The sequence below is a fragment of the Schistocerca piceifrons genome, chromosome X (assembly GCF_021461385.2).
Source record: "Schistocerca piceifrons isolate TAMUIC-IGC-003096 chromosome X, iqSchPice1.1, whole genome shotgun sequence".
Lineage (NCBI taxonomy): Eukaryota > Metazoa > Arthropoda > Insecta > Orthoptera > Acrididae > Schistocerca > Schistocerca piceifrons.
The window spans coordinates 470,548,079-470,571,030 of record NC_060149.1 but is presented as its reverse complement, the minus strand read 5'-3'; the positions used below and the strand labels follow the sequence as shown (position 1 = coordinate 470,571,030).

The 22,952-nt window shown below is 41.0% G+C and overlaps 1 protein-coding gene across 1 annotated transcript in view; it reads right to left on the bottom strand.

Moving 5' to 3' along the window:
• Positions 1–22,952, bottom strand: part of LOC124722430 (tachykinin-like peptides receptor 99D) — a 650,670-nt gene that overhangs the window by 117,383 nt on the left and 510,335 nt on the right. The window contains exon 5 of the mRNA XM_047247593.1: positions 21,482–21,678. Within this exon, the coding sequence (XP_047103549.1) occupies positions 21,482–21,678 (197 nt within the window). The remainder of the gene's footprint in view (positions 1–21,481; positions 21,679–22,952) is intronic.

The window sequence follows — 22,952 nt, the reverse complement described above, 5'->3', positions numbered from 1 at the left end:
GGCTACTATTGCAATGGATGACCGCTACCTACGGATTACGGCTCGGAGGGATCCTGACAGCAATGCCACAATGTCAATAATGCTTTTCGTGCAGCCACAGGACGTCGTGTTGAGACTCAAACTGCGCGCAATAGACTGCATGATGCGCAACTTCACTTCCAATGTCCATGGGGAGGTCCATCTTTGCAACCACGACACCATGCAGCGCGGTACACATGGGCAGCAACATTCCGAATGGACCGCTCAGGATTGGCATCGCGTTTTCTTCACCGATGAGTATCGCATATTCCTTCAACCAGCCAATAGCGGAGACGTTTTTGGAGGCAACCCGCCAAAGGCTGAATGCCTTAGACATAATGTCCAGCGAGTACAGCTTCTTTGGTGCAGAAACTTCGGAAAGCTGTGTTTAGTAACTCTACTTTAGCAGGACTATCATCAATTGTATTTTCATTGCTATGGCACAGAGAAAGCATTGACCGTGTCTTGCTGCTAGCGTATTTTACATACGACGTGGATCTCTTCCGATTGTTTGCCAGGTTTCGAGACAAAGTTTCGTCGTAGAAACTACACTGAAGAACCAAAGAAACTAAGCACCTCCCTAATACTCTGTACGGCCCACGAGAGAACGCAGAAGAACCGCAACACGACGTGGCATGGACTGGATTAATGTCTGAAGTAGTGCTGGAGGAAATTGACACCATGGATCCTGCAGGGCTCTCCATGAATCCGTACGAGTACGCCGGGTTGGAGACCTCTTCTGAACATCACGTTGCAAGAAGTCCCAGATATGCTCAATAATGTTCATGTCTGGGGAGTTTGGTGGCCAGCGGAAATGTTTAAACACAGAAGAGTGTTCCTGGAGCCACTCTGTAGCAATTCTGGACGTGTGTGGTGTCTCATTGTCGTGTTGGTATTGCCCAAGTCAGTCGGAATGTACAATGCACTTGAAGTGATGCAGGTCAGCAGACACCTGTCAGAGTCGTATCTGGACGTATCAGAGGTTCCATATCACTCCAACTGCACACTCCCCACACCATTACAGAGCCTACACCAGCTTGAACAGTTCCCTGCTAACATGCAGGGCCCACGGATTCACGGGGTTGTCTGCATACCTGTACACGTCCCTCCGCTCGATATAATTTGAAACGAGACTAATTCGACCAAGCAACATGTTTCCAGTCAGCAATAGTCCAAAATCGGTGTTGAGGGGCCCAGACGAGGCGTACGGCTCTGTGTCGTGCAGTCATCAAGAGTACACGAGTGGGCCTTCGGCTGCTAAGGCCCATATCGTTGATGTTTCGTTGAATAGTTCGCACGCTGACACTTTTGGCGTTCCAGCATTGAAATCTACAGCAATTTGCGGAAGGGTTGCTCTTCTGTCACGTTGAACGATTCTCTTCAATCGTCGTTGGTACCGTTCTTGCAGGATCATTTTCCGGCCGCAGCGATGTCGGAGATTTGATGTTTTACCGCTTTCATGATATTCACGGTACACTCGTGAAATTGTCGTACGGGAAAAATCCCCACTTCATCGGTACCTTGGAGTTGCTGTGCCCCATCGCTCGTGTGCCGTCTGTAACACCACGCTCAGACTCACTGAAATCTTGATAACCCGCAATTGTGGCAGCAGTAACTGATCTAACACCTGCGCCAGACGCTTGTCTTATTTAGGCGTGCCTGTTTACATATACCTGTATTTAAATACGCATTCCTGTACCAGTTTCTTCGGTGTATTGTAAGTGTCTCGCCTTGAAGTCCGTTCTAAATTTCGTGCTTCTGTAAACGATCTACAAGCTTGGGGAGTTTTCTTACGATTTAATTTGGCATGTTTTTTTTGTTGTTTCTGCAACAGAGTTCTGACCCGTTTTATGCAACAATTGGGATCAGCTCCGTCGTCCGTTAATTTATTTGTTATAAATCTTTTATTTGCTGTCGATACTATTTCTTTGAATTCAAACCACATCTGATCTATACTTGCAATGTTAATTTGGATGTAATGGAGAGTGTCTCTCAGGAAAGCGTCAAGAGAATTTTTATCTGCTTTTTCGAATGGGTAAATTTTTCGTTTATTTTCGGACGATTAGTGAGTTACGATATACAGTCTCGCTGCGACAGCCCTCTGTTCATTAATCCCTGTATTCATTTTATAATCGTTATTAGTTCTGGATTATTTGTTGTTAAGAGGTTAAGTGTGTTTCCACAAATGTTTGTATTTGTATGGGCTCATAAACGAAATGCCCGAAACAATTTTCAGAGAATCTGTTTAGCGGAATTTCGAATGATGTTCTTTGCGTACTTCAGAAATTAATCATGTATTTTCGCCAATATATCGAGGGTAAACTGAAGTCACCACCAACTGTAACTGTATCAGTTACGTATGTGTCTGAAGTTAGACTCATATTTTCTTTCAACCATTCAGCAATTGCACCATATGAGTGGCGAGATCGGAAAAAAGATCAAGTTACTATTTTATTCTGTTGGCCAACAATGACCTGTACCCATACTAACAGGAACTATCTGCTTCCGTTTCGCTACAAGGTATACCATTTCTAACAGGAACAAAAACTATGCCGACAACTCTGCTTAGCCTATCCCTTCTGAACCCGTAACTTCCTTCGAAATAATTTCGCCTGAACTTATCTCCGACTTTAGCGAGCTTTCAGAGTCGACAGCAATTTCAGTATCAGTGCTTTCTGTTAGCACTTGGTGCTCTGACACTTTCCTAACACAGCTACGACAGTTTACAACTTTGATATCGGTGGTTCCTAGATCTACATTCTTCCTCTCTTCGACCTGTACCCTTTGAGAATGAAGTTATTTTTGTGTTTCCCCGAGACCCTCTACTATAAAGAGCCACCCTAGACCACGCCACACCTTAACTGCTACTCGTGTAGCCGCCTTCTGCGTGTAATGAATTCCTATTTAGCGGAACCCGAAACCCCGTCACCCTACGGCGCAAGTCGAGGAATCTGCAGCCTACACGGTTGCAGAACCGCCTCGGCTCTGTACCAGAGGTCCGCAATCGGTCCTGTCGACTAAGCTGCAAATGGTGAAATCTGGTTTCATCTCGTAAGCCAGACTCGCAGCCTTTACCACTCCTCATAGCCGCTCGGAACCACAGTGAATCTCTTCCGATCGAAAGCGACCCACATCAATTGTACAGACGTGAGACACCACCTGCAACGGGCTGCATCCTGTTTTCTCCATGGCATCTGGAAGGAGACGCTCCATGTCTGGAATGACCACATCCATTATAGACACGGATTGCACATTGGATTACTTCTCCACCGTGGCAACGGTATCCCTAAGGGACTCCATAACGCGCTTAACAGTGGAGCTCTCAACTCCCAATAATTCTACCCTCTATGATTGCCTGGATGTTGCAGGCTGAGAGACTTCCTCTGAAACAGAACAAGCGACTGCATCTGGCTGGGCGACAGAGCCAGCTACAGACAGTATCTGAAATCTTTTTTCCAGACTAACCGGGGAGGCGTTCGGCACCCTGGGAAATCTTTCGCCACCAGCAGCGCCCCTAGGTGATCTACCACTCGACCACGGGTGAGAGGTCAACCTCAGTGCGAGCAGTAACTGGGCTGGCCATAGGTGCATACCGACAGGCGGACTCGTAAGTCGTGCTGGATGTCCTTTGGACCCCCACGGCCGGCCCACAACAGCGATGCCCATCCACTGCAGCCTCAAGCTGTGTAACTAAAACCATCACAGCTTAGAGTTGAGAGCGAAGTGTTACCAACTCGGCTTGCATCCGCACACAGCAGTCACAGTCGCTACCCATACTAAGGACCGTGGAAAAGTACAATACACAGTCGAAAAAGGGCTATCGACAAGCGCTACAGAACTCTACTGTAGACACTGATGCAAACGCCAGAACTATGTCTAATAAATTAGATTAACACGTAGAGATTTAAAAACTAAACTACCAAAGCACTCAGGTGAGACTAATATTTCGCTCCTCTTTAGGAACTTGTATTAAGTCACAAAATCGCTTTACTTTCCCGCACAAATGAAATCGCGAGAACTGTGTCTATTAAATATTAAATTAACGCTCAGAATGTCAAGAAACTAAACTACTAAGGCACTAAAATGAAATTACGCAATTATATAATTCGCTCTTGGTTAGGAACTCGCAAAATGTCACAAAATCAGTTACTTCCACCTTGGCACTCACCGTCAAAGCAAACGTTCGAGATTCGATTCCATGAGGACACACAGGCTCATCTTAACAATATCTGTACATCCACAGTAAAGTGTGGTAGGACAATTATTTCCATGTTGTAAATGATGTAACTGATATTGCTAGCTGGGAACTCTGAATTTTGCTGATAATATGGTGTCTACAGAGAAGTATTATCTAACAAAAATTGGGTCTCTGATAACCTCATCTTTGACTAGCTGATAAAACTTAAATTTCTTTCCTTATTTTTGTAAAGAAATAGCTACACTTACTTGGATGTGGAGCAGATATCAATACTGTGTAAATACGGACGTTATTTCTTAATTTAGAAACATATACAAAGTTGTGTCTTACGAAAAACGTAAATGCAAATATTTAGGTTTAACAGTATATGAACATATGATGTGGAGTGGTCTCACGGTATTACTTGTCGATGCCACCTACAGGTAGCTTCGACTCATTGTGGCTTACACAGTCGCAGTACATCTGCAATTCAGACTACTTCAGACTACTGACTAAAGTCTTGCACGGCCTATACTGAAATACAGCTGAAATGTGTATATTGGATAATAGGGTAGATTAGAAGGACAAGCATTCGTTAAAAGACTCCATTTTTCTTTTTGGTCATCAGTCTACCGACTGGTTTGATGCGGCCCTCCACGAATTCCTTTCCTGTGCTAACCTCTTCATCTCAGAGTAGCACTAGCAACCTACGTCCTCAATTATTTGCTTGACGTATTCCAATCTCTGCCTTCCTCTACAGTTTTTGCCCTCTACAGCTCCCTCTAGTACCATGGAAGTCATTCCCTCATGTCTTAGCAGATGTCCTATCATCCTGTCCCATCTCCTTATCAGCGTTTTCCACATATTCCTTTCCTCTCCGATTCTGCGTAGGACTTCCTCATTCCTTACCTTATCAGTCCACCTAATTCCTCAAATTAAGGCTGGTATTTGATATTAGTAGACTTCTCTTGGCCAGAAATGCCTTTTTTTGCCATAGCGAGTCTGCTTTTGATGTCCTCCTTGCTCCGTCCGTCATTGGTTATTTTACTGCCTAGGTATCAGAATTCCTTAACTTCATTGACTTCGTGACCATCAATCCTGATGTTAAGTTTCTTGCTGTTCTCATTTCTACTACTTCTCATTACCTTTGTCTTTCTCCGATTTACTCTCAGACCATACCGTGTACTCATTAGGCTGTTCATTCCGTTCAGTAGATCATTTAACTCTTCTTCACTTTCACTCAGGATGACAATGTCATCAGCGAATCGTATCATTGATATCCTTTCACCTTGTATTTTAATTCCACTCCTGAACCTTTCTTTTATTTCCATCATTGCTTCCTGGATGTACAGATTGAAGAGTAGGGGCGAAAGGCTACAACCTTGTCTTACACCCTTCTTAATACGAGCACTTCGTTCTTGATCGTCCTCTCTTATTATTCCCTCTTGGTTGTTGTACATATTGTATATGACCCGTCTCTCCCTATAGTTTACCCCTACATTTTTCAGAATCTCGAACATCTTGCACCATTTTATATTGTCGAACGCTTTTTCCAGGTCGACAAATCCTATGAAAGTGTCTTGATATTTCTTTAGCCTTGCTTCCATTATTAGCCGTAACGTCAGAATTGCCACTCTCGCCCCTTTACTTTTTTTAAAGCCAAACTGATCGTCACGTAGCGCATTCTCAATTTTCTTTTCCACTCTTCTGTATATTATTCTTGTAAGCAGCTTCGATGCATGAGCTGTTAAGCTGATTGTGCGATAATTCTCGCACTTGTCAGCTCTTGCCGTCTTCCGAATTGTGTGGATGACGATTTTCCGAAAGTCAGATGGTATATCGCCAGACTCATATATTCTACACACCAACGTGAATAGTCGTCTTGTTGCCACTTCCCCCAATGATTTTAGAAATTCTGATGGAATGTTATCTATCCCTTCTGCCTTATTTGACCGTAAGTCCTCCAAAGCTCTTTTAAATTCCGATTCTAATACTGGATCCCCTATCTCTTCTAAATCGACTCCTGTTTCTTCTTCGATCACATCAGACAAATCTTCACCCTCATAGAGGCTTTCAATGTATTCTTTCCACCTATCTGCTCTCTCCTCTGCATTTAACAGTGGAATTCCCGTTGCACTCTTAATGTTACCAGCGTTGCTTTTAATGTCACCAAAGGTTGTTTTGACTTTCCTGTATGCTGAGTCTGTCCTTCCGACAATCATATCTTTTTCGATGTCTTCACATTTTTCCTGCAGCCATTTCGTCTTAGCTTCTCTGCACTTCCTATTTATTTCATTCCTCAGCGACTTGTATTTCTGTATTCCTGATTTTCCCGGAACATGTTTGTACTTCCTCCTTTCATTAATCAACTGAAGTATTTCTTCTGTTACCCATGGTTTCTTCTCAGCTACCTTCTTTGTACCTATGTTTTCCTTCCCAACTTCTGTGATGTCCCTTTTTAGAGATGTCCATTCCTCTTCAATTGTACTGCCTACTGCGCTATTCCTTATTGCTGTATCTACTGTATAGCGTTAGAGAACTTCAAACGGTCCGCAGCTCGTGGTCGTGCGGTGGCGTTCTCGCTTCTCGCGCCCGGGTTCCCGGGTTCGATTCCCGGGGGGGGTCAGGGATTTTCTCTGCCTCGTGATGACTGGGTGTTGTGTGATGTCCTTAGGTTAGTTAGGTTTAAGTAGTTCGAAGTTCTAGGGGACTTATGGCCATAGATGTTAAGTCCCATAGTGCCCAGAGCCATTTGAACCATTTGATTTGAACTTCAAACGTATCTCGTCATTCCTTAGTACTTCCGTATCCCACTTCTTTGCGTATTAATTTTTCCTGACTAATGTCTTGAACTTCAGCCTACTCTTCATCACTACTATATTGTGATCTGAGTCTATATCTGCTCCTGGGTACGCCTTACAATCCAGTATCTGATTTCGGAATCTCTGTCTGACCATGATGTAATCTAATTGAAGTCTTCCCGCATCTCCCGGCGTTTTCCAAGTATACCACCTCCTCTTGTGATTCTTGAACAGGGTATTCGCTATTACTAGCTGAAACTTGTTACAGAACTCAATTAGTCTTTCTCCTCTGTCATTCATTATCCCAAGCCCATATTCTCCTGTAACCTTCTCTTCTACTCCTTCCCCTACAACTGCATTCCAGTCGCCCATGACTATTAGATTTTCGTCCCCCTTTACATACTGCATTACCCTTTCAACATCCTCATACACTTTCTCTATCTGTTCATCTTCAGCTTGCGACTACGGCATGTATACCTGAACTATCGTTGTCGGTGTTGGACTGCTGTCGATTCTGATTAGAACAACCCGGTCACTGAACTGTTCACAGTAACACACCCTCTGCCCTACCTTCCTATTCATAACTATTCCTACACCTGTTATACCATTTTCTGCTGCTGTTGATATTACCCGATACTCATCTGACCAGAAATCCTTGTCTTCCTTCCACTTCACTTCACAGACCCCTACTAGATCTAGATTGAGCCTTTGCGTTTCCCTTTTCAGATTTTCTAGTTTCCCTACAACGTTCAAGCTTCTGACATTCCACGCCCCGACTCGTAGAACGTTATCCCTTTGTTGATTATTCAATCTTTTTCTCATGGTAACCTCCTCCTTGGCAGTCCCCTACCGGAGATCCGAATGGGGGACTATTCCGGAATCTTTTGCCAATGGAGAGATGATCATGACACTTCTTCAATTACAGGCCACATGTCCTGTGGATACACGTTACGTGTCTTTAATGCAGTGGTTTCCATTGCCTTCTGCATCCTCATGTCGTTTATCATTGCTGATTCTTCCGCCTTTAGGAGCAATTTCCCACCCCTAGGACAAGTGAGTGCCCTGAACCTCTATCCGCTCCTCTGCCCTCTTTGACAAGGCCATTGGCAGAATGAGGCTGACTTCTTATGCCGGAAGTCTTCGGCCGCCAATGCTGGTTATTTATCAAAATTTAGGCAGTGGCGGGGATCGAACCCGGGACCGAAGACGTTTTCATTATGAATTAAAGACGCTACCCCTTTTTTTTTCATTTTGTTCGATATAGTTCGTTGCGTTTGGTCTGGGCGGACGTCACACGACATCCTTTCAAGTTGATCGTCCATTCCTTGACTCAGTTTTTTTTTATTACAGAGAGCACGCAGCCCTCTGACCAAACACGCTGAGCTACCGTGCCGGCTGTCCTAGACCACGGGTACACAGCGAAATACTCCATATACCTTACGACTGCATATACCTCACGAAAACCTGGTCAGAGAGGTTCGAGGTCATGTCATTACCACGAAATCTATGAATATGCATCAGGCATCTACATATAAGTCCTGTAGTGAGTTTGTAGTTAAAGTTAGACTAATAACAGCTCTCGTTATGATATGAAACGAATCGTTCTTCTCTCACCTGATATCGAAAAAGGAGCGCAGAAAATATTTAATACATTGCTCTCTTTGCCACAAAATAATCACAATATAAGTAATTTTCCATTTTAACTCGATAAATAGATGTATTTTAGAGGTAAATAACTGTCTGTTTACAAATCAGAACAATAGAATAATTTGCTTGTTTTGATCATTGTGTGCGGTTCTAGGCGCTACAGTCTGGAACCGAGCGACCGCTACGGTCGCAGGTCCGAATCCTGCCTCTGGCATGGATGTGTGTGATGTCCTTAGGTTAGTTAGGTTTAATTAGTTCTAAGTTCTAGGCGACTGATGACCTCAGAAGTTAAGTCGCATAGTGCTCAAAGCCATTTGAACCATTTTTGATCTTTGCATCGGCGTCTAATTTTTCCTTGATGGTTTAACTTACCTCAAATTACATTTTTCCTCAACGGTGCATTCTAAGAATAAGACAAGACGCAACAGTCCTAAATTTGGAAGAGTCTAGAAACGAAATACTTTCATTCATGAACATTGTAATACAACGAGAGATACATTTTAAGGTTTATACTACTCGCTGTGGGCGACTTAAGTATTTGTGACTACAGAAAGTGCACACGGACAGAGCATGAATGTGGAAAAGGCGATAACGACTTCTATCAGTTATTAAGACACTCTGTAAAAAGGATAAAGTGTTGGTGTTTGATAACTTCTAAATAAGATAATTACTCCCGGTTTCAAAATTAAGAACAGTTTTTAATTTTAAAATGAATTATATACCTTTATTTAAATAATATATATACAAAAACGTTTATCCCTTCACTAACAAGATAATGTTCGTATCGTATCTGTTTGACAGAAACGAATGATAAGACTAGAAAATAATCCTGTAGTAGGCTAGCATGCATCACCCAGCTGAGAACTGGAAAGATTTGGTGACCCACAAGGTTTTCCTTTAGTGTATTAACATCCTTTCAATAGCATCTTTACCAGGTGTAAAGTTTACTTTTTTAACAGGTATACATAAATTGCAATATATACCAAATCAAGTATGGATCTCAAAGATATGTGAGTGATATTTCTTGGGCGTTAATAAATGGTTACTAGCCATTCATTTGTGCCTGAAGTGTGAAAAAGGGGATGTTATGTGCAGTTCAGGATTTGAAAAATTATCTCCCTGTATTTGTACACAAGGATGAAATACAGAAAAAGTTGACACTGTAAAATTCTTGGGATTAGAAAGCATAATAAAAATACAATTGGGAGGTGCTTACCATAGAACTGCTGAAAGGCCCAAACAAAGCTTTACTTTCACTGCAGATGTTTTCAGACGTAGGTTATTCAAGAATAAATGCTAGCATATTTTGATTACTTCCAATCAATACTTCGTACACGATCAATAATTTTTTGGATAACTTATCAATCCAAGCTATCGTTTTCTGACTCTAAAGGAAACTTGCCAGCATCCATAGAACGTTGAGTTGCTTGTAAAGGTTGGTTTAAAAGGAGCCTTAAGTCAAAATTTTTGCCCCATCCATCTACTTCGTCGGCGAATATTTTGTTCCAACCAACGGTTGCGTACGTTATTTATTAATACAAACTCACGCGAGTGTTCTTCAAAACTTTTTTTCCACATCTTCAGAGTATTAACGTGATTGTTTGATGGTGTGAAGCTACAATATCGTATGCACCTTAGTGTAACTTATTTTTTGACGAGTTTGTCATTAGATATTGAATGTAAACGTGTTTAAGATTCTTTTGATTATTCCACATCCATTAGGATCATTTTACTCTTCGTCTGTGGAAGGATCATTCACAACTCTCCTTATTTGCAAATATGTATTACGTGTTCTTGATTTATTACACATCTGTGCTCTTGATGATCTCCTTGCCAATTAGCTATAGATCAAAAAGTATATCTGCTCTATTCTAAACTAGCAATTCTTAAACATTTTCATTACTGTACAAACTTTCAAAGTATTTTCTTAAAACGCTGTGCAGTGCGTCAGTAACAGTAAGACTGTATTTTCAATATACACGAACAGACGTAAACACTGGAATACTGTGCTGAATGAGAACACACATAGCTTCAGTTCGATTTACAGAAGCGAGATGAAGTATAAAATGCAGTGCAAGAAATACTGCGGAAAGGCAAAAACTGCCAAGTGTATATGTGAAACGATGTCTTTGGATAGCAAGCGCTGCTAACAAGGAGGGATGTAGCAGTGTTTTGGAGAAAATATAAATAAGAGGCGGAATTATTATGGGTGGAGGTTACACTCAACAACCGAGCTAGGTTAATAATTGGCTCCTTTTACCTACCTCCCGACTCAGCAGCATTAGTGGCAGAACAACTGAGAGAAAATTTGGAATACATTTCACATACATTTTCTCAGCATGTTATAGTCTTAGGTGGAGATTTCAATTTACCAGATATAGACTGGGACACTCAGGTGTTTAGGACGGGTGATAGGGTCAGAGCATCGAGTGACATTATACTGAGTGCACTATCCAAAAATTACCTCGAGCAATTAAACAGAGAACCGACTCGTGGAGATAACATCTTGGACCTACTGATAACAAACAGACCCGAACTTTTCGACTCTGTATGTACAGATCAGGGAATCAGTGATCATAAGGCCGTTGCAGCATCCCTGAATATGGAAGTTAGTAGGAATATAAAAAAAGGGAGGAAGGTTTATCTGTTTAGCAAGAGTAATAGAAGGCAGATTTCAGACTACCTAGCAGATCAAAACGAAAATTTCTGTTCCGACACTGACAATGTTGAGTGTTTATGGAAAAAGTTCAAGGCAATCGTAAAATGCGTTTTAGACAGGTACGTGTCGAGTAAAATTGTGAGGGACGGGAAAAACCCACCGTGGTACAACAACAAAGTTAGAAAACTACTGCGAAAGCAAAGAGAGCTTCACTCCAAGTTTAAACGCAGCCAAAACCTCTCAGACAAACAGAAGCTAAACGATGTCAAAGTTAGCGTAAGGAGGGCTATGCGTGAAGCGTTCAGTGAATTCGAAAGTAAAATTCTATGTACCGACTTGACAGAAAATCCTAGGAAGTTCTGGTCTTACGTTAAATCAGTAAGTGGCGCGAAACAGCATACCCAGACACTCCGGGATGATGATGGCATTGAAACAGAGGATGACACGCGTAAAGCTGAAATACTAGACACCTTTTTCCAAAGCTGTTTCACAGAGGAAGACCGCACTGCAGTTCCTTCTCTAAATCCTCGCACAAACGAAAAAATGGCTGACATCGAAATAAGTGTCCAAGGAATAGAAAAGCAACTGGAATCAGTCAACAGAGGAAAGCCCACTGGACCTGACGGGATACAAATTCGATTCTACACAGAGTACGCGAAAGAACTTGCCCCCCTTCTAACAGCCGTGTACCGCAAGTCTCTAGAGGAACGGAAGGTTCCAAATGATTGGAAAAGAGCACAGGTAGGCCCAGTCTTCAAGAAGGGTCGTCGAGCAGATGCGCAAAACTATAGCCCTATATCTATGATGTCGATCTGTTGTAGAATTTTAGAACATGTTTTTTGCTCGAGTATCATGTCGTTTTTGGAAACGCAGAATCTACTATGTAGGAATCAACATGGACTCCGGAAACAGCGATCGTGTGAGACCCAACTCGCTTTATTTGTTCATGAGACCCAGAAAATATTAAATACAGGCTCCCAGGTAGATGCTATTTTTCTTGACTTCCGGAAGGCGTTCGATACAGTTCCGCACTGTCGCCTGATAAACAAAGTAAGAGCCTACGGAATATCAAACCAGCTGTGTGGCGGGATTGAAGAGTTTTTAGCAAACAGAAGACAGAATGTTGTTATCAATGGAGAGACGTCTACAGACGTTAAAGTAACCTCTGGCGTGCCACAGGGGAGTGTTATGGGACCATTGCTTTTCACAATATATATAAATGACCTAGTAGATAGTGTCGGAAGTCCCATGCGGATGATGCTATAGTATACAGAGAAGTTACAGCATTAGAAAATTGTAGCGAAATGCAGGGAGATCTGCAGCGGATAGGCACTTGGTGCAGGGAGTGCCAACTGACCCTTAACATAGACAAATGTAATGTATTGCGAATACATAGAAAGAAGGTTCCTTTATTGTACGATTATATGATAGCGGAACAAACACTGGTAGCAGTTACTTCTGTAAAATATCTGGGAGTATGCGTGCGGAACGATTTTAAGTGGAATGATCATATAAAATTAATTGTTGGTAAGGCGGATACCAGGTTGAGATTCATTAGGAGAGTCCTTAGAAAATGTAGTCCATCAACAAAGGAGGTGGCTTACAAAACACTCGTTCGACCTATACTTGAGTATTGCTCATCAGTGTGGGATCCGTACCATATCGGGTTGACGGAGGAGATAGAGAAGATCCAAAGAAGAGCGGCTCGTTTCGTCACAGGGTTATTTGGTGACCGTGATAGCGTTACGGAGATGTTTAACAAACTCAAGTAGCAGACTCTGCAAGAGAGGCGCTCTGCATCGCGGTGTAGCTTGCTCGCCGGGTTTCGAGAGGGTGCGTTTCTGGATGAGGTTTCGATTATATTGCTTCCTCCTACTTATACCTCCCGAGGAGATCACGAATGTAAAATTAGAGAGATTAGAGCGCGCACGGAGGCTTTCAGACAGTCGTTCTTCCCGCGAACCATACGCGACTGGAATAGGAAAGGGAGGTAATGACAGTGTCACGTAAAGGGCCCTGCGCCACACACCGTTGGGTGGCTTGCGGAGTATAAATGTAGATGTAGATGTAGATGAAACACCAGTTACCAAAGAAGATGCATTATAAATAAAAGCGAAACGAGTCTGGTGTAAAATTCTCTTTAATTAAAATGCAGTAAACTTAAGACGGAAAAACCAATAGTAACTGAGTCTCAATCTCCAATAATATACCCAACATATTAAAAGAATAACAAATAAAAAACATGAGAAGACAATAGTACGCAGTGATTGATGGAAGTGCGTAGAAGCTGCAGACGGAGTCAGAGTGCTCGGCATCAATTCCAGCGTGCAAAGCGGCGGCTTCTGACGGCAACGGGTTGGAAACTGACCCGCCGGACGTTCAAACGGTTCAGGTTTGGCCTGCCTGCTGAGATCAACCCGTCAGCTTGGCGGGCCACAGGGGCCAGCGATCGACCCGCACGGGTCAGTCAGCCAGGCGTGCTGAAACTAGCGGGACGCGCCACCTACTCCCGCGTTGCGTGACAAGGATACCTCGTTGTGAAGTGAGCAGAGTGCTGGTCTACCTGCTTTAATGTGCACGGTGTCGCACGTGACATAGACGCTTCTTACGTTTCAAAAATGCTTGAAATGACGTAAACTGGATTTCCGTCAGGCGATTGTAAACACGAGAAAGAGTATGCTACTGTATGTTTAATAAGCTTTTTTACCCATCGAGATACAAAAACAGCAATGTCTTCTCGAAAAACTGAGTACATGTTAGTGTATTTCCAAGACTCGTTAAAATCTGCGCACATGAATACAGTGCAAGTCACTATTTTCTGTGAAACGTAACACGAAAAATAGTGAAAATGCGTGTTAAATTTTAGGCGCAAGTCAATTGACATTGTAGACTTTCACGTCGTATCAGTGGTCTGCATAATACCGGCGTATGAAAGTCGACATGCAATATTGGTGAGGCATCCTCCGTAACATTAAGCGTCACAGGCAGCCCACTGTACATTTTCGAATTGTACCTGAATAGACACCGCTAAAAGTAGACGTTCCTGCACAAATATAAAGTGGCAGGAGGTCAACTCCAGGCATTTCCATCATTACTAGTTTAGTTTCCTTACCTGTATCTGCAGTTTGCAGCCTTTTCTTTCTGGCATTTTTTTAAAATTCTGCACTGCCAAATACGATGCTGATGTCCGAGAACAAAACTGTTGAACAATATATGAATTACATCGTGGAAAAGAAGGAAACTGGTGCTCATGTACAGATAGATCAACAAGTAATGGAGGGAAGCCTAACATATATAAATATGTGTACTACGTTTTTTACGTTTCGTGACAATGTTACAGAAAACCAAAGGGTAGCTCCTTATATTTACTTGAAGCACGGGAGGAGGACAAATGGTTTCTGTGATCGTCATCATTACAGTGACTAGATTTGGGAAAAATGCTACACCTATTTTCTATTATTTTTAATAAATGTTTCGATACCTGTGTGTCACATTCTGTTGTTTTAGTACATAACTATCAAGCTGTATCATACAAATAATAATTTCAGAAGGATGGATTAATGTACTGCTTTTCTAAATTTGACAGCATGATTGATTTGGTGAATCCTTGGTAAATATCGTTGTATGTAATTACTCATAGTATTTTTCCGATATTTTGTCGGGTCACTGTCATCTCTCATTAGAAATCCGTACTACTTAGATGAATATAGAAGAACCTATGTCACCATACTGATAGGGGAGACCCAAAGAAGTTACATTGTACGTCCAGAAATGTACAGCGTGTTTAGGTAAGAGAGTGCAAAAATGCAACAGGACATAAATAATGCTCCACTGAACAATTTGAAGTATGGAACCTTGGGTCGGAGAAGCCAGCTTAAGGATATACAGAAGTAAACTTGCCTACCGCTTTGCCTAGCACAACTGTTTTTCAGCCTATTGACAACTAACAACGTATAGGTTTACACCTACTGTGCTGTTTACTTACATTTACATTCTTTATTTCCTGCAGGGAAACAAGGAGGACAAGACTGATTACCAGGATGTCGTGATGCAGGTTTTGTTTACTTTACTTGCCCATGAGATGGCTCTTCTGTATCGTATTTACGTTGTCCCATGACATAACGTGCTATGAATCAACGACAGACGCATTCATTACACAGTGCTATTCAGAGACTTACAGTGGTCGCTGGATTGGAAGTGGGGTTCCTATTCAATGTCCTGCGAGGTAACCCCACCTGAATGCCCTTGATTGTTTCCTATGAGGATATTTAAAGTTCCTTGTGTGTGAGAACCCACTGGATACGAAAATGGAATTAGTCACTAGAATTGTAGCTGCATCTGATTCAAAACACAACAGGAGTTATTTGTCAGGGTGCGTCAGAAACTTGTTCGTCGATGCTATGTTAGCATTGAGGATAATGGCAGTCAGTTTCAGTACATTTGGTAAGATACAGCACAAACGTTACGTTCATTGTGTCACTGATGGTATCTGCTGTTAAATAATGTAAATAAAAAAGTACATACTAATGTGATTTTATTCCTATTATCTCCTTAAGCTGGTTTCTCCGCCCCCAGGTTCCCTACCTCAAATTGTTCAGTGGAGCATCCTCTATGTCCTGAAAAAATTTTACACGTTCTTACGGAAACAGTCTGTATATGGCAGAACAACAGAACATGGGAACATATTGTATTTCGGTTGCGGTAGAGATTGTTTTAAAAGCAAAATTTAATTTGTGCGTAAGAAAAAAGGCAACAGGAGGTCGTAGCATCATCAAGATGATCATTGCACTTAAATTTAATATGTTACATATTCAATTAAACCGCAAGTATTCCATTTAATTTCTCAGGCCAGTTTTCTCAAATGAACCACCATCTATTTTTTTCTTAGCAATAATTTCTTTGGTGAAATCAAGATATTTACTGTGCTCATCATAGTCGTAATGCTGTGAGTTTCGAAATCCTTCCACAAGCCATTTTTTATCGTGACTGCTCTCCTACTACGTGGTTGCACGGGTGCCTATCTATCCTACCCAGGCAGGTAGCACTCAGTCGTGCCATGTACGTGATCAGGGACTGCCTACTTAGCACAGGGGGACCCAGACGCTAATTGGATTTGTACGCTGCCTGAGCGCCGAGGCGGATACAGTGCACGATGGGCTGTGGAACTGCGTAGCGTGGTACTATGCGAAGCCTTACCTCGTACAATGTCACCCTATTCTGTGAAATGTTCTTTATAATTGTTTAGGAACTAAAAATGCGGCATAGATAAGTCTTCATGCCGAGATGAAAGTACATTTCTGCAAGTAGCATTTGACTTCCTAAAAATACGCTCGTTACAGCTTAGTGGAATGAATTCCATTCATTAGGTTAAACAGTACCAAGTAACCACACATTTCTTATCCAGTACTTCGATAGTTGAAACTTGCTGACAGAATAAAACTGTTTGCCAGACCGAGACTCCAACCCGGAAACTTTGTCTTCAAAAATGGTTCAAATGGCTCTGAGCACTATGGGACTTAACATCTGAGGTCATCAGTCCCCTAGAACTTAGAACTACTTAAACCTAACTGACCTAAAGACATCACACACATCCATGCCCGAGGCAGGATTCGAACCTGCGACCGTAGCGGTCGCGCGGCTCCTGACTGAAGTGCCTAGAACCGCTCGGTCACACCAGCTGGCCTTTGTCTTCCGCTGCAGCTGCTATACTCGGTTCGAATAGTGATCAGGCATACAACCTGGTTTACTCTGAAAGGAAGTTTCAAATCAGAGCTAGTATCTACTTTAATAACGACACTAAAGTGTGTGAAGATAATTTCCGCGTTGACGAAAGTAAAATTTTCTTCTCTAAATCTCTTGGTATGGTGTATGTGTACTTAAAGGAAGAAAGGTTCAGTTCCACGTGCAGTAGACGAAGTGGTTATTTTAGAACTCACACATGCCTAGATTGGAGGGAATAGAGAAGAAACACGTGTGGTTCTTTCAAAGTTATCATCCCAGAATTCACCTTAATTGATTTAGGTAAATCATAGGGAACTCAAATTTGTATTGGGGAAACAGGAATTGAGCCCCATTCCTCCCAAATACTAATTCAGTGCGTGGCGAAAGTTAACTGAGAAGAACTGGGAAGAAAAATGTACAGACCTCAATAAAGCACGAGTAGTATACTTCTCGGTCATTAAGAAGAGCGTATATTTATTGATCATTATTTAACAAAATACAATTTACATTAGAGTTTATGCAAAAAATGTTTTACAAATTGAGATTAAGGTCGAGTTCCAGGTTTTGCAAGAGAAATATAAGGCTGCAAAGTGCGTCTGTTCTACGTAATTGCTTTTTTAAAGTTATTAACACATGGCCAGTCTACAGTCTTAATCCTTCTGAAAGAGTAAGGAGTACTCTGGACACGATTTCATTAAGAGTGAAACTAAGGGAAATTAAGTTGAAAAATTACAGATTGCAAGATTGGTTGAATGGTTGAGTTGAGGGGAGAGGAAAAAACAGCGAGGTCATCGGTCCCATCGGATTAGGGAATGATGGGGAAGGAAGTGGGCCGTGCCCTATCAAAGAAACAGTCCAGGCATTTGCCTGGAGCAATTTCGGGAAATCACAGGAAACCTAAATCAGGACGGCCGGACGCTGGTTTCAAACGTCGTCCTCCCAAATGCGAGTCCAGTGTGCTAACCACTGAGCTAACTTGCTCGGTAAAAGTGCAAGGTATCTGGAAACTGTTAATGAAACGGAAATCAGGTAAAAAGTTTGTTAATTAGTATTGTTATTACTGTAAGATCTCAGGTTTAGTTGGTTGTAGCAAGTGACCAAAGCTGAAATATGGTTGGTTTCAGTTATCTGCTGTATGCTATGGTTATTACTCTACGTTTCTATTCTTTATTGTCTTTATTTGATACATATATAAGAAGTAGAAGTATATAGTTAGAGTTAAGTTATACGATGATTTAGTTTCATCAAAAACAATTGGAGAAAATTATCTTCTACGTCAGAGGAAATGGCGAACACGGAAGTGTAACGTTACATGTCATTGTAAACAGCGCAGTGACATCACATCTGGCGAACTTATTTTGCAGAACGTTTTACTGTAGACTTAAAAATTACTTAAAAACTGCATTAACTCTCGCGAACTATAAAATACTGATAAACAGGTTGTCACCCCATTGTAAAAGACACAATTTTTTACATACCTCAACAAATAAGAGTATCATTCATGCAGCCCATGCTTTTGCTGTTGACTCTTTTCGATTCCATTCTGCTGTCTATGAAACAGTAGATGTTCTGTATGTATGGAATACTAAAGGCACTAAATTAAAATCTTTTATTATTACAAGCCTAAGGTTGAATAATATCTCTAAAAGTTCATCAGTTGCACAGTCCTGTCCTAATTATCTTGTGTTATGTGATCGTTTCATTAGTTCCAATATATACTGACTGAAATGTATTTTGGTCTCTTAATCCGCTGACACGAGGAAAATAAAGTTAAGGAGAACAACAGCATAACAAATAAAGAACGAACAAAACCGAAGACCGTATAGAGGTCTGTATAGCCTGTCGTTACGTTTTCCCATCTTAGTTCAGCAAGGAAAGTACGCCTCATCGTAGGAAGGATGATGTGAAGGAGGCAAGGTTTGTGTCTTGTCCTCCTGAATGGTTGTCCTACCTATGTACTGCGAGTTCTTGCTCATACAATCTGTTGATATGTAGTGAACCTTTCCCACACTGTGGAAAAAAGGGGAAAAATGATCCGTACTACAATGATGAAAGAAGTATAACGTTATCGTGTCAGCATCTGATCAACAAAGTCTGACAAATAAATAAAGTCAAACATAAAAATCCTAGCAATCGGCTTTATTGTAACTACACTTTGAGACGCACGTACCACATATTTCCCTAAAGCAGTACACACTGATGATCCAATGCTTAATACTTGTGGTTTCGTTGACGTTTGGAATGGAAAACTGCAATGATTCTGCGTGATATGTAGTCAACAAACTTTTGGTAGGTTGCCGGAGTTATGTGCCTCAGATGTCTATGCGCAGATCACGCAATTCTCGTAAATTACGGGCCGGTGGTCTGTGGCTCCGAAGCTGGCGCCCCATAGTCTGCCGCATGTGTTCCACCAGGCCAGCCGTTCGCCTCGCTGAGGGGTTATCCGGATGCGGCCAACGACTTAGTTTAACAAGAAACGCAATTCGTCCAAACTGGCAAACCTTTCTAATTACCCACTGTTCGATATCAGTGACCGCGTGCTATTGTGATCTTAACTGGCGATCTCGTTGGGTCGTTTGCAATATACGCTGAACGAAACATACGCTCCGAAACACATGTGCCTCACCAGCATGGTACTCTGTCTTCCATTGTGATAGCTATAGCCGCCCATCCTACTTTATAGAAAGGTCAACCTCCGTTTTGTGATGAGGCGTGAACGTTCTACATATTTTCTCCTATTCGTGCTTTCCTGGAAACGAACGCTCGCAGATAAACTGTTCTGTAACCCTCGTAAATGTTTTACCGCCCAACATTAACTAATGAACAACTAAAATCCCTTGTGTTGTCACAGAACTAAGGAATCTATGTAACATACCGAGCACTCGAGATAAATATAACATAGAAAACAATGATAACCTCAAGAATTATATGTAAACTGAATATTCATTATAAAATCGTAAAAAGAAAGAATTACGCCTAAGAAGTCTCTGGGTAAGATGATGTTGCATAATGCAAAGGTCGCTTCATTTTTTCGATAGCTCACGTTTTCACTGAGTGAAAAAGCAAGTTACATTACCAAAGCATGTGGTAGAAGCTTTATTAAACGACATGGCTCCTACGCTTACACGTCACTAAAAGACTATCACTTTTTCAAGCGGCACCGTAGGTAAAGGGTTATTTGTGTATGATCCCATATCACTTCCTGTCGGTTTAAGACTAATCTCAAACAGGCAACATGATACGCAAGACATCTTTAAAGAGTCATCAGATTAACTGAATACTGCACCGTTTTAGCTAGTTTCACTTACGATACACTAAATGTAAGTATAAGCTTTTGAAGAAAGTTCACATTACCAAATCTAAAGATGTAATTCAGACAACCTCAAAATAAATCATGGTTTTTTTAGCCTTTCAGGACTCAACAGACCAGCTAAATTGTGCCGGTATGGCAAGTAGAAGTACTGTATTCTTGTCTTGTGTATTCAGAGAATTTCTAATTTTTTTTTTTTACTATGGATTGTAGAACGTTATCTTACACAGATATCTTGAGACGCTTACTCACTTATCACAAAAATCTGCCGACATGACACTGTGAAGTAAACTTGACAAGATGGGTGTATACAACATAATGACTGGTATAAATTTGAGCAAATCCGTACCATTTTCACCGATCCAAAGCGTTTATGGGCCTTACATTCACAATGCATATGAGATTTTCATCACTGATTTCAGTCAAAATAATCTTCCAGTCACTTTCATATTTCCAGTTCTTATCCAGAGTAGTTATGTGACCGGTAATTAAATTACTCTTCGAAAATTAGACACTACGTTGCACCTTGAACAGGCCCACTATTTGGTACATACCATTTCTTCTATATCTGTGTTCCTTGCCATGATAGAGTGCTGAGTTCCTGTGCAGTATAAAACCTCCGAGGATTCGTAACTAACTGAAGATTATGATTATGAACACAGATACAAGACAAATTCCAGGAAAACGAGAAAAACTTTCTTAATCCTTACAGTGGCATTTTTTAATACATACCGACAGTGAACGTGACGAGTGATGTTCCTTCTAGTTTATATCTTTACAACTTATATAGTTGTTGCTTCTCTCGAACTAATACAAATGGCAGCAAACCGGTAATGGCTGTACCGAATTTTTTTATACACACACTTTGTTTAGTATAAGAAACACTGGCCAGAGTTTACTTCATATGCCTGGTGTATGGTATGAGTTATTTTTACACGGTAACTGGTGGTTGGCTCGGCCGGCCAGCACTTACTCCACGTTTCATGCTGGTAGATCATAGTGAACGTGTGTAACTATATATGAGACATAAAACAGTAATTTTATAAAATCTCTAAATTTTGCTAACTGAAATTAAATCAGTTTATGTGTCTTGCAACGTACTATTGCACTGTTGCCATTAGATATGAAAGTAATTCAGTATTACTAACCTGGAATTCATCCAAAAGTAGATAATGGGATTATACATGGTGCTGGACATGGCGAGCCAGTAAATACCCAGGTAAAGTTCTTGGATATATGTAGACTGGTTGAGAGATGGTACGTAGGACAGCACGATAAAATAGATATGTGTAGGCAGCCAGCAGACCACAAATATGATCACAACAACAATCATCATTTTCACCACCTGAAAAACAATTAAATGTTTTCATTAAGTACACTCAGATATTTTACAGCGATTAATTAATATTCCTCCTTACAATAAATTACAGGGTATGCATGGACCATTTTTGTCAACAAATTTACAAAAGGTTAGATTGGCCAAATCGTGTCAAACTTTGTTGAGTATAAACAGAAGACATATTTTCACATAAAAAGGTTTTTAATGTAAATATTTAATTGCTGTGTCCTTCGTATACGGATTATAACATATAAAATAAACGTGTGTTGTTCACTGCTCTAAGTACTTAATCTAAAGAATAAGGTGCATGATCTATTCGTCTTCTACAGGCAAGTTCACAATATGTATAATTATCTTCATCTGTTACTTCAGAGGATTCTGATGAACCTGACTTTGATAATTCATCATATACGTGGAGTCACTCCTTAACCTGACGTTTCTTTGATCTGTCTCACTGAAAAGACTTTCTTCTTTTCTTGTCGTATATACTTATGGTTTCAGGTACGTTTTCTGGGGATGTATGAACAACTCATGGAAGAAAAGAGAAGAATGAGATGATTCATAGTTATCATGAACTGGATTACAAAGCTGTATCACAGGCTGAAGCTCCATTTATATACACAAGAATGCGGTACCGAAATAACTCTTGCTGGCTCCTACTCTGTTCTTTAATTAAGTTTTGCATCACATCATCGATCCTCAAAGATCGGCATCTGCAATAAAATATAATGCAAAATGAAGGCAAAATAATAATTTAAATCAGTTAACATAAATTATACTAACCATTTTTGACCGCATTACACTGACTATATTCGAAGATTATGTAAGCCTTTACTTTATAAACTTGCTGAGCCCCAGTGTCCTTTAGCTTAATCCACCATTTTATTCGTTTTGTGTTGTAGTACCAGTGCCTTTAACATGAAACCACCGATGCTACTGCAAAGCAGAGACATCTAGCAGCACACACTGGTACTCCTGCGCATGTAGTGCATTGTAGCAGTCGCTTACAGCGTTCAAAGCAACAGTCGGCGCGGAGACTATGTTGCGTGATTGTAGGAAACTGTGACATGTGGTTTTATTTATAGTTATCATGCTGAGATCATTCATAGTCAAAGTAAGTACATCTAAAATTCTTGTAACGTAAATTTTAGTTTGTGATACTGCTTTTATGAGCAAGTTTGAAATGAAACAAATGGGGCAATAATCACTTTTATTAAAAATGTATGAACTTATAATCCCATTTTCGTTTGTTATTTAGGCCTATAAGTTGTTTTAGGCAT